At 44.1% G+C, this 14649-nt stretch overlaps 1 protein-coding gene across 2 annotated transcripts; it reads left to right on the top strand.

Annotated features, from left to right (window-relative positions):
- Nucleotides 1-1134: 1134 nt before the first annotated feature.
- Nucleotides 1135-10992, top strand: LOC112238174 (beta-microseminoprotein). Of its 2 annotated transcripts, none has more exons than XM_042305800.1 (4): nt 1135-1218; nt 9429-9537; nt 9726-9828; nt 10494-10992. In XM_042305800.1, exons 1-4 carry the CDS (start codon nt 1144-1146, stop codon nt 10621-10623), a joined length of 417 nt encoding a protein of 138 aa, XP_042161734.1. In that variant the 5' UTR covers nt 1135-1143; the 3' UTR covers nt 10624-10992. The 2 variants fall into 2 exon arrangements, with proteins under 2 accessions (XP_042161734.1, XP_024262523.1); XM_024406755.2 differs by lacking the exon at nt 1135-1218 and adding an exon at nt 7562-7709.
- Nucleotides 10993-14649: the final 3657 nt, after the last annotated feature.

Raw genomic sequence — 14649 nt, 5'->3', positions numbered from 1 at the left:
CAACGAACAGTGAGCCATTGTATTCATGCATTAAAAAAAATAACTCTGAAAGAAAATAAAAAAATATATATATACGCATCAGCAACCACAGCTAATGAAGTCACTGAAACCCTTAACAAAGAGTTACAGTCTGTTTTAGAATGGGTAGCCAGTAAAAAACAGGTCCTGAACATCTCTAAAACTGAACTTGTATTTGGCAGAAATCATTCTGTAAGTTCTAGACCTCAGGTGAATCTGGTAATGAATGGTGTGGCTGTTGAACAAGTTGAGGAGACTAAATTACTTGGCGTTACCTTAGATTGTAAACTGTCATGGTCAAAACATATAGATTCAGTGGTTGTGAAGATGGGGAGAGGTCTGTCCATAATAAAGAGATACTCTGATTTTTTGACACCACACTCCAAAAAGCAATTCCTGCAGGCTCTAGTTTTGTCTTATCTGTCCAGTCGTGTCCAGTTGTGTGGTCCAGTGCTGCAAGAAAATACCTAGTTAATCTGCAGTTGTCCCAGAACAGCACGTCTTGCTCTTCATTGGAATTGGCTTGTCTCTCTTGGCTAAGAGTTGAGGAGAGACTGACTGTATTACTTCTTCTTTGTTTGCATAGTCAACTTACACACACCTCTGACACGAACACCTACCCCACCAGACATGCCAGCAGGGTTCTTTTCATGGTCCCCAAATCCAGAACAAATTCAAGAAAGTGTACAGTATTATATAGAGCCATTATTGCATGGGACTCCGTTCCATCTCATATTGCTAAAATGAACAGCAAACCTGGTTTAAAAAAAACAGAAAGCAACACCTCACTGTGTAACGCCTCTCCCTTATTTTATGTCACCTTTATTTAACTAGGCAAGAAGTTAAGAATTCTTATTTGCAATGACGTCCTACCCCGGCCAAACCCTAACAATGCTGAGCCAAATGTGCTCCGCCCTATGGGACTCCCAATCACGGCCAGGGTTTGTCATGAACCAGGGTCTGTAGTGACGCCTCTAGCACTGAGATGCAGTGCCTTAGACCGCTGTGCCACTCAGGAGCCCTATTTGACCTAGATAGTTTGTGTGTATTGTAGCAGGCTCAAGGGTGTGGGGTTTCCACATCACCAAGTTGAAAAATCAAACACACACAGGGAGCGCAACAAGGATGCAAATGGGGAATTTATTATGGATATTTGCACACCGTGGGAAAGGGGGGGATCCAGCAACCAGTTCACAAGGGGTAATGTACAGATAATTCTCCCGCTTCTCACACTCTCCATAACACACGTTTTCTTCTCGGTCCTCTCCCCCTTTGTGCAGCCCGCTTCCTCTTTTAATCTTCAAAAAGACACTCCGGACCCAAACTGCTGCAGACCTATATCTATTCTACCCTGCCTGTCTAAGGTCTTCGAAAGCCAAGTAAACAAACAGATCACCGACCATTTCGAATCCCTCCGTACCTTCTCCGCTATGCAATCTGGTTTCCGAGCTGGTCATGGGTGCACCTCAGCCATGCTCAAGGTCCTAAACGATATCATAACCTCCATCGACAAGAGACAATACTATGCAGCTGTATTCATCGACCTGGCCAAGGCTTTTGACTCTGTCAATCACCACATTCATTCTAACAGTATAACTCTGGTTCCCTGCTCATGTTTACTGCTTACAATATCTGTAGGATAAACAGATGTATTCAGTGTAATTAGGGTACATAAATTAAATTACTGACAGGAGGAACCACTGTAGCCTAGTGGTTAGAGCTTTGGGCGAGTAACTGAAAGGTTGCTGGATTGAATCCCAGAGCTGACAAGATAAAGATCTGTTGTTCTGCCCCTGAACAAGGCAGTTAACCCACTGTTCCCCGGTAGGCCGTCATTGTCAATAAGAATTTGTTCTTAACTGACTTGCCTAGTTAAATACATTTTTTTAAGTGACCACCTCAGCAATTTATAACTATTTTTTACCAGAAATGTAAAATATTTTAACCTTGAACAAGCAGTATTTCTAAGCAGTATTTGTATCTTCCATGATGGTAAGGTTTATTGATACACCATCCAAGTGTAATTAATAAATTCACCATGCTCAAAGGGATAGTCCATGTCCGCCTTTTTTTTGTCTCTACCAATAGGTGCCCTTCTTTGAGAGGCATTGGAAAACCTCCCTGGTCTTTGTGGTTGGAAAACCTCCCTGGTCTTTGTGGTTGGACACCTCCCTGGTCTTTGTGGTTGGAAAGCTCCCTGGTCTTTGTGGTTGGAAAGCTCCCTGGTCTTTGTGGTTGGAAACTTCTCTGGTCTTTGTGGTTGGAAGGCTCCCTGATCTTTGTGGTTGGAAACCTCTCTCGTCTTTATGGTTGAACAAGATGGCGCCAACAGAGATGGTCGCCTTGCTTCAAGGCGTTAGGAAACTATACAGTATTTTGTTTTTTGTATATTATTTCTTACATTGTTAACCCAGGAAATCTTAAGTCTTATTACATACAGACGGGAAGTACTATTGGATATAAGAGCAAAGTCAACTTGCCAACATTACAACCAGGAATACGACTTTCCAGAAGCGGATCCTCTGTTTGGACCACCACCCAGGGCAATTAATCTAATCCCTGAAGCCGACCCAAAACAATGGCGCCGCAGAAGGTTGCAGACAGAGCAGCCTCCTGGTCAAGCTCAATAGATGTGCACATTGCCCACCGCTCCCGAGTATACTACTCGCCAATGTCCAGTCTCTTGACAACAAGGTAGATGAAATTTTGAGCAAGGGTTGCCTTCCAGAGAGACATCAGAGATTGTAACATCCCCTTGTTTCACAGAAACATGACTCTCTCAGGATATGTTGTCGGAGTCGGTTCAGCCACCGGGATTCTCCATGCATCGCACCAACAGCGATAAACACCTCTCTGGGAAGAAGAAAGCGGGGGTGTATGCTTCATGATTAACGACTCATGGTGTAATCGTAACAACATACATAAACTCAAGTCCTTCTGCTCACCCGACCAAGAATTCAAATTCACCGGCTCAGACACGAGACCTATGTGGCAGGGTCTACAGGAAATAATGGACCACAAAAAGAAAACCAGCCATGTCATGGACACCGGCATCACACTTCTAGACGAACGAAATACCTTCTTTGCCCGCTTTAAGGATAATACAGTGCCACCGTCGCGGCCCACTAACAAGGACTCCGCCCCCCTCTCCTTCTCCTTAGCCGACGTGGGTAAAACATTTAAGAATATTATCCCTCAAAAGGCTGCTGGCCCAGACGGCATCCCGAGTTGCGTCCTCAGAGCATGCGCAGACCAGCTGGTTGGTGTGTTTACGGACATCTTCAAATCGCTCCCTATCCCAGTCTGCTGTCCCCACATGCTTCAAGATGGCCACCATTGTTCCTGTGACCAAGAAGGCAAATATAACTGAACTAAATGACTACCGCCCTGTAGTACTCACTTCTGTCATCATGAAGTGCTTTGAGAGACTAGTCAAGGATCATATCACCTCCACCTTACCGGCCACCCTGTGCAATTGGGTCCTGGACTTTCTGACGGGCCGCCCGCAGGTGGTGAATGTAGGAAACAACATATCCACTTCGCTGAACCTCGACACTGGGGCCCCACAAGGGTACGTGCTCCGCCCCGACCTGTACTCCCTGTTCACCCATGACTGCGTGGCCATGCACGCCTCCAACTCAATCATCAAGTTTGCAGACAACACAACAGTAGTGGGCTTGATTACCAACAACAACGAGACAGCCTACAGGGAGGAGGTGAGGGCACTTGGAGTGTAGTGTCAGGAAAACAACCTCTCACTCAACATCAACAAAAAATAGGAGATGATCGTGGACTTAATGAAACAGCAGAGGGAGCATCCCCCTATCCATATTGAAGGGACAGTAGTGGAGAAGGTGGAAAGTTTTAAGTTCCTCGGCTTACACATCACAGACAAACTGAAATGGTCACCCACACAGACAGTGTGGTGAAGAAGGAGCAACAGCACCTCTTCAACCTCAGGAGGCTGAAGAAATTTGGCTTGTCACCCAAAACCCAGACAAACTTTTACAGATGCACAATCGATCGCATCCTGTCGGGCTGTATCACAGCCTGGTACAGCAACTGCACCGCCCTCAACCTCAACGCTCTCCAGAGGGTGATACGGTCTGCACAACGCATCACTGGGGGCAATCTACCTGCCCTCCATGACACCTACAGTACCAATGTCACAGGAAGGCCAAAAAGATCATCAAGGACCACAACCACCCAAGCCACTGCCTGTTCACACCGCTACCATGCGAGAAGGCGAGGTCAGTACAGGTGCATCAAATCTGGGACAGAGATACTGAAAAACAGCTTCTATCTCAAGGTCATCAGACTGCTAAACAGCAATCACTAACTCAGAGAGGCTGCTGCCTACACTGAGACCACTGGCCACTTTAATAAATGGATCACTAGACACTTTAAACAATGCCACTTTAATAATGTTTACATATCTTACATTACTCATATCATGTGTACAGTTGAAGTCGGAAGCTTACACAAGACTTAGCCAAATACATTTAAACTCAGTATTTCACAATTCCTGACATTTAATACTTGTAAAAATTCCATGTCTTAGGTCAGTTAGGATCACCACTTTATTTTAAGAATGTGAAATGTCAGAATAATAGTAGAGAGAATTATTTATTTCAGCTTTTATTTCTTTCATCACATTCCCAGTGGGTCAGAAGTTTAGATACACTCAATTAGTATTTGGTAGCATTGCCTTTCAATTGTTGAATTAATTAATTTAACCTCTTAGAGCAAGGTGAGAAGCTAGCGTCTCACTTAGCCAACAGGAAATGCAAATGCACAACGCCAAATGCTAATAGTACTCGCTAAAACTCAAACTTTCATTAAAACACACATGCAGGGTACTCAATTAAAGCTACACTCGTTGTGAATCTAGCCAACTTGTCAGATTTTTAAAATGCTTTTCGGCGAAAGCATGAGAAGCTATCATCTGATAAGCATGCAACCCCCCGAAATACCTGAAGGGGACGTAAACAAAATAATTAGTGTAGCCGGCGCTACACAAAACGCAGAAATAAAATATAAAACATTCATTACCTTTGACGAGCTTCTTTGTTGGCACTCCTATATGTCCCATAAACATCACAATTGGGTCTTTTTTTCGATTAAATCCGTCCATGTATACCCAAAATGTCCATTTATGAAGACCGTCTGATCCAGGAAAAAACAGCTTTCCAAAACGCAACGTCATTTTTTTAAATTAAAAAAAGTTGCCTATAAACTTTGACAAAACACTTCAAACTACTTTTGTAAACCAACTTTAGGTATTAGTAAACGTTAATAATCGATCAAATTGATCACGGGGCGATCTGTATTCAATAGCAGCAGGTCTTGAAATCTTGGTCGATATTCTCTCTTTCATAACTTCCTGCTGTGTACCCGATGACAGGAAGTGCCTATTCTTCATTTCACCAAGGATTAACTTCCACCCAATTGCCAAGACTGGCGACATCGTGTGGAAGCTGTAGGCATTGTAAACTGGTCACTATCTATTTTCCCTTGCCATAGACAATACAGACAACTGGCGGAGGGAAATTTTTTATTTTTTTGGTGAACAGTTTTCCTTGGGCTTTTGCCTGCTACACACGTTCTAGTCACATACATGATTTAACTAGTTTTAGAAACTTCTGAGTGTTTTCTATCCACACATCCTAATCATATGCATGTACTATATTCCTGGCATGAGTTGCAGGACGTTGAAATTTTGCACGATTTTTAACAAAACGTTGAAAAAAAGACCCGATCTTTTAACTTGGGTCAAACATTTCGGGTAGCCTTCCACAAGCTTTCCACAATAAGTTGGGTGAATTCTGGCCCATCCCTCCTGACAGAGCTTGTGTAACTGAGTCAGGTTTGTAGGCCTCCTTGCTTGCACACGCTTTTTCAGTTCTGCTCACAAATTTTCTATAGGATTGAGGTCAGTGCTTTGTGATGGCCACTCTAATACCTTGACTTTATTGACTTTAAGCCATTTTGCCACAATTTTGGAATTATGATTGGGGTCATTGTCAATTTGGAAGACCCATTTGCGGCCAAGCTTTAACTTCCTGACTGATGTCTTGAAATGTTGCTTCAATATATCCACATAATTTTCCAACGTCATGATGCCATCTATTTTGTGACGTGCACCAGTCACTCCTGCGGCAAACCACCCCCACAACATGATTCTGCCACCCCCCTGCTAAACAAGTGGGATGTTGTTCTTCGGCTTGCAAGCCTCCACCTTTTTCCTCCAAACATAACGATGGTTATCATGGCCAAAGAGTTCTATTTTTGTGTCATCAGACCAGAGGACATTTCTCTGGTATGATCTTTGTCCCCATGTGCAGTTACAAACCGTAGTCTGGCTTTTTTATGGCGGTTTTGGAGCAGTGGCTTCTTCCTTGCTAAGCGGCCTTTCAGGTTATGTCGATATAGGACTTGTTTTACTGTGGATATAGATACGTTTGTACCTGTTTCATCCAGCATCTTCCCAAGGTCCTTTTCTGTTGTTCTGGGACTGATTTGCACTTTTCGCACCAAAGTACGTTCATCTCTAGGAGACAGAATGTGTCTCTTTCCTGAGCGGTATGACGGCTATGTGGTCCCATGGTGTTTATACTTGCGTACTCTTGTTTGTACAGATGAACTTGGTACCTTCAGGCATTTTGGAAATTGCTCCCAAGGATGAACCAGACTTGTGGAGGTCTACAATTATTTTTCTGAGGTCTTGGCTGATTTATTTTGATTTTACCATGATGTCAAGTAAAAAGGCACTGAGTTTGAAGGTCGGCTTTGAAATACATCTTCAGGTACACCTCCAATTGACTCAAATTATGTCAATTAGCCTATCAGAAGCTTCTAAAGCCATGCCGTAATTTTCTGGAATTTTCCCAGCTGTTTAAAGGTACAGTCAACTTAGCTTATGTAAACTTCTGACCCACTGGAATTGTGATACATTGAATTATAAGTGAAATAATCTGCCTGTAAACAATTGGTGAAAAAATTAATTGTGTCATACACAAAGTAGATGTCCTAACTGACTTGCCAAAACTATAGTTTGTTAACAAAAAATGTGTGGAGTGGTTGAAAAACTAGTTTGTTTTAATGACTCCGACCTAAGTGTATTTAACTTCCGACTTCAACTGTATATGTCCTTCACCTCCAATACATTGAAGTAGAAGTCCTCGTGTGTGTGTGTGTTTGTGTGTGCGCGTGTGCGTGTGTGTGTGTGCGTGTGCGCGTGCGTGCGTGCGTGCGTGTGTGTGTGTGTGCGTGCGTGCATGTGTATGTATGTTTTGCTAGGTATGTGTTTCTACCTCTCTTGTAAATACAGACACTTTCTCAGCTGTGCAAAGTTCATCAGTAAAAACTGAAGACACGTGGCCATTCTGGACTGTGTATTTGAGTCATATTTACTGTTCCAGCACTGCCTTAAACAAATACTGTTCCCTGTTGTTCAGAGATTGATAGATTTAAGAGTTATGGGCAAATTCGCTATGCACATAGAGCTTTGGGGAGAGCAGGTGCGCTCCAGCTGTGTGTACGAACTTAAATAAATACATTGGGAGGGCAGTTATGACTACTGTGTGATATGAAGACATTGGGAGGGGTATTAACGTCTTATATAAAGCTGTGAACGGGGAGACATAAGACAGTTCAACTTACATTTTGACAAGAAGACTTCTGTCAGCATGGTACGTACCCTAACCCACATCGTAGGGACCCTAGAGTAGGGCCTCTCTGTTTTGTGATTAGAAGTTATTACATATCACTTGTGAAATGTTATAAACATACATTTGATGCCAGTTATGAATTGTATTTATTATTTCAACTTTAGTATCAGATGTTTATTAATAAGTATTTAATAAGTAAATATGTGAGCGATGTGTGTGTGAGTGAGCGCTGCGTGTGAATCTGTGTTGAGTCTGTCAGTGAACGCTGAGGGCCTATTGAAACAAGCATTGGCTAGTGTACTAACGAGCCAAAATCACTTGCACAGCTGATCATTAAGAACTGTCACATCTTATGCTTCACGGAGTCGTGGCTGAACGACGACAACATCAACATACAGTTGGCTGGTTATACGATGTACCGGCAGAACAGTGGCGTCTCCTAAGACAATGGGCGGCGGTCTATGTATTTTTGTAAACAACAGCTGGGGCACAACAACAGCTGGTACTTCTAAGGAAGTAGCTAATTCTTATTTTTTTTGTTTCCAATTTATATAATCCATCTACAAAAATAACGTGCGCCAATGTGTGTGTTGCTTCACAGTCCCTGCTGTTCTATAAGGTGTTTACATCTGATTCTCCTGCTGCATCAGTTACCTGATGTGGAATAGAGTTCATTGTAGTCATGGCTCTATGTAGTACTGTGCGCCTCCCATAGTCTGTTCTGGACTTGGGGACTGTGAAGAGACCTCTTGTGGCATGTCTTGTGGGGTATGCAAGGGTGTCCAAGCTGTGGGCCAGTAGATTAGACAGACAGCTTGGTGCTTTCAATATGTCAATACCGCTCATAAATAAAAGTAGTTATGAAGTCAATCTCTCCTCCAATTTCAGCCAGGAGAGATTGACATGCATATTATTAATATTAGCTCTCTGTGTACATCCAAGGGCCAGCCATGCTGCCCTGTTCTGAGCCAATTGCAATTTTCCTAAGTACTTTTTTGTGACACCTGACCACACGACTGAACAGTAGTCCAGGTGAGACAACATTAGAGCCTGTAGGACCTGCCTTGTTGATAGTGTTGTTAAGAAGGTAGAGCAGCGCTTTATTATGGACAGACTTCCCCCATCTTAGCTACTGTTGTATCAATGTGTTTTGACCATGACAGTTTACAATCTAGGGTCACTCCAAGCAGTTTAGTCATCTCAACTTGCTCAAATTTACACATTATTAGATTTTTTACATAATTTATTACAAGATTTATTAAAAAATAAAAAATAAAAACCCTTGAATGAGTTGATGTGTCCAAAATTTTGAGTGGATATAATATTTCACCCCTTTTTATGTTGGCACAAAACTACCTCCATACTTCCATCATTTAAAAAAAACAAAAAAAAACATTGCCAGTTACATTCAGACATGTCTCATGACACTTGTCAAAACGGAGAACACCATCGTGTTTGTGAGAATCTTCCCTTTCCAAGACGAGTTCATATTAGTTTTGTTGGCCGTTTTGAGGATGTCTCATGGTCTGACAAACACTGCTGTACCAGATGTGGAAAGCTGACATAAACTGATGGATTAAGACGCAGGCATCTCTAGTTTACTGACACATTTTAATGGGAATGTTTTGTATGTTACTTCGCGCAGGTTAGCGCAGGATAAAGAAACCCAGCGTTAACCTGCAGGTGTGCGTAAAAGTATTCAGTGTTCTTTGCAATCAACCAATCGTGTGTCTGTCACAGGGTTCTCTCGTCCGTGTGGTAGTGTGTGTGCTGATGTTGGTGGTTGTGTGTCGAGCTCAGTGCTTCTTCCAGGGGCTGGAGACCAAAGACCTCAAGACTCCAACAAAGGGTGAGTCTAGTCCTATACGACGATACTACTACAATTCTAATCAGTGAAGTTAGCACTGTAACCAGGATAAGGAGGGTGTGATGCTGTATGCGTTTGGTAATTTGGCAAAAACAGGTGTGCGTGTGTGTGTGGGTGTGTGTGTGTGTGGGGGTGTGTTTGTGTGTCTCTGTGTGTCTGTGTGTGTGTAGGGTGTGTGGATAAGGAGGGAAAGCAGCATGTGTTTGGTTCTTCATGGGTGAAGGACTGCTACGACTGTTCCTGCTCCATGCGAGGCATCAGATGCTGCAACAGGTAACACCAGATTTCTGTATTAAATTCTAATAAGCTTTATCATGAGTATAATCCTATCTGTCTCCATCTCTATGAGAGATGCACTAGTTATATTGAGAGATTGAAACCAGCAAACAACAGCCTGATTTGACCCCCCCTCTCCCCCCTCCTCCTTTCTTTCTCCCCTTCTCTCTCTATTTGTCTCCACCCCTTCTCTCCCCCTCTCCCTTCTCTCTTCGTCTCCTTCTCTCTGCCTTGATCTGTCTCCACCCCTCTTTCTCCCCCTCCTCCCTTCCACCGCTCCCTCTATCTCCACCCGCCTTTCCCTCCCAACCCATCAATCTCTATCCATCCCCCTCTCTATATCTCTCTTTCTCCCCTCTCTCTCTCTCTCCCTCTCCCTCTTGACCCTTGATCTGTCTCTGCCCCTCTCTCTCTCTCTCTCTCTCTCTCTCCCATCCTCTCTCTCTCTCTCTCTTTCCATTTTACCTCTCCCTTCTAACTCTCTCTCCCTCTCTCCCTTCTCCCTGTCTCCATCCCCTCTCTCTCTCCCTCCCACCCTTGCCCTCTTTCTCTCTCCCTCTCTCCATTTGACCTCCCACTCTCCCTTCTACCTCTCCTATTCCCTCTGTCCCTCTCCCTTCTACCTCTCCCTCTCTCCCCCTCTCCCTTTCTCTCCATGTCAGGATCCCAGAGGTGGTGGATCTCTCAGCAGAGTGTGAGCTGGTGGTGGACAGAAAAGCCTGCTCATACAGACTGGTGATGAAGTCAGACAAGACCAAGGACTGTAACAGCTCCTTCAGTATGGTCTTATAAAAATGTCTGCATGGTTGCATGTACACACCAACATGTATAGATGGAACCCCATTAGCTTTTTCAGAAGCGGCAGCTACTCTTCCTGGGGTCCACAAAAACAGAAACCATGACAAGTAACAAACACTGATACACTGATAGATCAGAACAGTCCAACAAATGTAAAATATAATGATATACAAACAATGCAGCTAAAAAATACAAACAGTACAACAAAAATGTTGTGTTAGTGTGTTTGTGTGTCCCTTCCGTTCCAGGAGTTGGTTTTAAGTCTGTTTTTTAAAGGTCATTTTGCTGTTTGCTTGAGTAATTGGCGATGGAAGGGAGATCAATGCCATCAGGGCTCTAAATAAAACTGTGCCTTGAAGCGAATTCGTTGAGGAAAATGTTGGTTCCACTGAAGTTGCAAACTACTTTAATGATTTTTTTCCTTAGCAAGATTAGCAAATTTAGACATGACATGCCAGCAATGAATGCTGACCCTACACATCCAAGTATAACTGACCAAATTATGAAAGACACACATTTTCTAACTGTGAATGTGGAAGAGGTGTGTGAATGTGGAAGAGGTGAGACAATTATTGTTGTCTATTTTGTATTTGTATTTATTATGAATCCCCATTAGCTGCTGCCAAGGCAGCTACTCTTCCTGGGGTCCAGCAAAATTAAGGCATTTATACAATTTTAAAACATTACAATACATTCACAGATTTCACAACACACTGTGTGCCCTCAGGCCCCTACTCCACCACTACCACATATCTACAACACACTGTGTGCCCTCAGGCCACTACTCCACCACTACCACATATCTACAACACACTGTGTGTCCTCAGGCCCCACCTCCACCACTACCACATATCTACAACACACTGTGTGTCCTCAGGCCCCTACTCCACCACTACCACATATCTACAACACACTGTGTGCCCTCAGGCCCCTCCTCCACCACTACCACATATCTACAACACACTGTGTCCTCAGGCCCCTACTCCACCACTAACACATATCTACAACACACTGTGTGCCCTCAGGCCCCTACTCCACCACTACCACATATCTACAACACACTGTGTGCCCTCAGGCCCCTACTCCACCACTACCACATATCTACAACACACTGTGTGCCCTCAGGCCCCTACTCCACCACTACCACATATCTACAACACACTGTGTGCCCTCAGGCCCCTACTCCACCACTACCACATATCTACAACACACTGTGTGCCCTCAGGCCCCTACTCCACCACTAACACATATCTACAACACACTGTGTGCCCTCAGGCCCCTACTCCACCACTACCACATATCTACAACACACTGTGTGTCCTCAGGCCCCTACTCCACCACTACCACATATCTACAGTACTAAACACTGTGTGCCCTCAGGCCCCTAGTCCACCACTACTGTGTGTCTGTCAACACACTGTGTGTCCTCAGGCCCCTGTCCACCACTACCACATATCTACAACACACTGTGTGCCCTCAGGCCCCTTCCACCACTACCACATATCTCTATACACTGTGTTTACATCTGATTCCCTGCTGCACCAGTTACCCTGATGTGGAACACACTGTGTGCCCTCAGGCCCCTAGTCCACCACTACCACATATCTACAACACACTGTGTGCCCTCAGGCCCCCTCCACCACTACCACATTTACAACACACTGTTTCAGGCCCCTTCCACCACTACCACATATCTACAAACACTGTGTGAAGAATCAGGCCCCTACTGCACCACTACCACATGAAGTGGAACGACATTTGTGTGCCCTCAGGCACCTTCCACCACTACCAAAATCTGAAAACACTGTGTGCCCTCAAAATTATTCAAACCATAACACATATTTATATCTTTATGTTTGCCCTCAAATGTCCACCACTACCACATATCTACAACACACTGTGTGCCCTCAGGCCCCTAGTCACCACTACCTGGTCTCTGGGGACACTGTGTGCCCTCAGTGGCATCCACCACTACCACATATCTACAACACACTGTGTCCTCAGGCCCCTACTCCACCCTACCACATTTAGACAGACACTGTGTGCATTCAGGCCCCTCAATACCACTAACAAATAAAACACTGATGTTAATCAATTTCTCATCACTACCACATAACAACTACACTGTGTCCTCAGGCCCCATCTCCACCACTACCACATATCTACAACACACTGTGTGCCCTCAGGCCCCTACTCCACCACTACCACATATCTACAAAAGTGTGTGTCCTCAGGCCCCTACTCCACCACTACCACATTCTACTACCCAAGAATGGTCAGGCCCCTGCTGGCTCACCACTACCACAATCAGCCAACACACTGTGTGAAATCAGTGTTCCACCACTACCACATATCTACAACACACTGTGTTTATTTATTTTTCTGTCCACCACTACCACATGATCTGAAAATAGGATACACCTCAGCCCCTTTCCACCACTACCAATAGGGTCTGAAACACACTGTAAATGTCATATTTCCATTTTTTTACCACATATCTACAACACACTGTTGTCCTCAGGCCCCTACTGCACCACTTTGTCATTACAACACACTGTGTGCCCTCAGGTTGATCCACCAACCACATTTAATCACACTGTGTGCCCTCAGGCCCCTACTCCACCACTAACACATATCTACAACACACTGTGTGCCCTCAGGCCCCTAATCCACCACTACCACATATCTACAACACACTGTGTTCAAAAGTCAGGGGTCTACTCCAGAAACTACCATGTTTTTGAAACACACTGTTTTTTTCAGTCCGTTAAAATAACATCAAATTGATCAGAAATACAGTGTGCCCTCAGGCCCCTAATGTTCCAAATAACTGTTGTAGCTGGCACACTGTTGCCTTTTAATGGAATATCTCCACCACTACCACATATCAGCAACATCACTCCTGTGTTCCCTCAGGCCCCTTGTCCACCACTACCACATTTATCACTTTTAAAAGGCTAATTGATCATTAGAAACACTTTTTGCAATTAGGCCCCTAGCTCCACCACTACCACATATTAAAGAAGCAATGTGTGCCCTTCAGGCCCCTAGTTAACACATATCTACAACACACTGTGTGCCCTCAGGCCCCTACTCCACCACTACCACATATCTACAACACACTGTGTGCCCTCAGGCCCCTACTCCACCACTAACACATATCTACAACACACTGTGTGCCCTCAGGCCCCTATTCCACCACTACCACATATCTACAGTACTAAATCCATGTATATGTGTGTGTGCATAGTGCATAGAACAGCTGTTGATCTGTCTGTGTGTTTTGCTGTGTGTTTGTGTGCCAGTTGAGGACTTGTGTGTGTGTGTGTTCTCAATGTTTGTGTTACTTCACAGTCCTCTTGCTGTTCTATAAGGTGTTTACATCTGATTCTCCTTCTGCATCAGTTTTACCTAAAGTGCATACTTTTATTTTATTCAGCTGCATTCACAATAATTCCAATTTTCTCCCCCTTGTGCTGTTGTGGTGTTGCCACATTTCAGGCTTCAAACATAAAGATATAAAACATTTTTTGTGAAGCCATGCTTTGGGACACAATCATGAAGTGGAACGACATTTATTGTGTATTTCAAACTTTTTAACAAATCAAAAACTGAAAAAAAGCCTCCCCAGCTTCTCCTTCACCCAAATCCAGATAGCAGATGTTCTGAAAGAGCTGCAAAACCTGGACCCGTACAAATCAGCTGGGCTAGACAATCTGGACCCTCTCTTTCTAAAATTATCTGCCGCCATTGTTGCAACCCCTATTACCAGTCTGTTCAACCTCTCTTTCATTTCGTCCGCGATCCCTAAAGATTGGAAAGCTGCCTCGGTCATCCCCCTCTTCAAAGGGGGTGACACTCTAGACCCAAACTGTTACAGACCTATATCCATCCTACCCTGCCTTTCTAAAGTCTTCGAAAGCCATGTTCATAAACAGATCACTGACCACTTCAAATCTCACCATACCTTCTGCGCTGTGCAATCTGGTTTCCGAGCTGGTGACGGGTGCATCTCAGCTA

This window comes from Oncorhynchus tshawytscha, linkage group LG25 (assembly GCF_018296145.1).
Source record: "Oncorhynchus tshawytscha isolate Ot180627B linkage group LG25, Otsh_v2.0, whole genome shotgun sequence".
NCBI classification, from domain to species: domain Eukaryota; kingdom Metazoa; phylum Chordata; class Actinopteri; order Salmoniformes; family Salmonidae; genus Oncorhynchus; species Oncorhynchus tshawytscha.
Note: the sequence above shows the minus strand (reverse complement) of the source record. Positions and strands in the feature narration are given on the sequence as shown.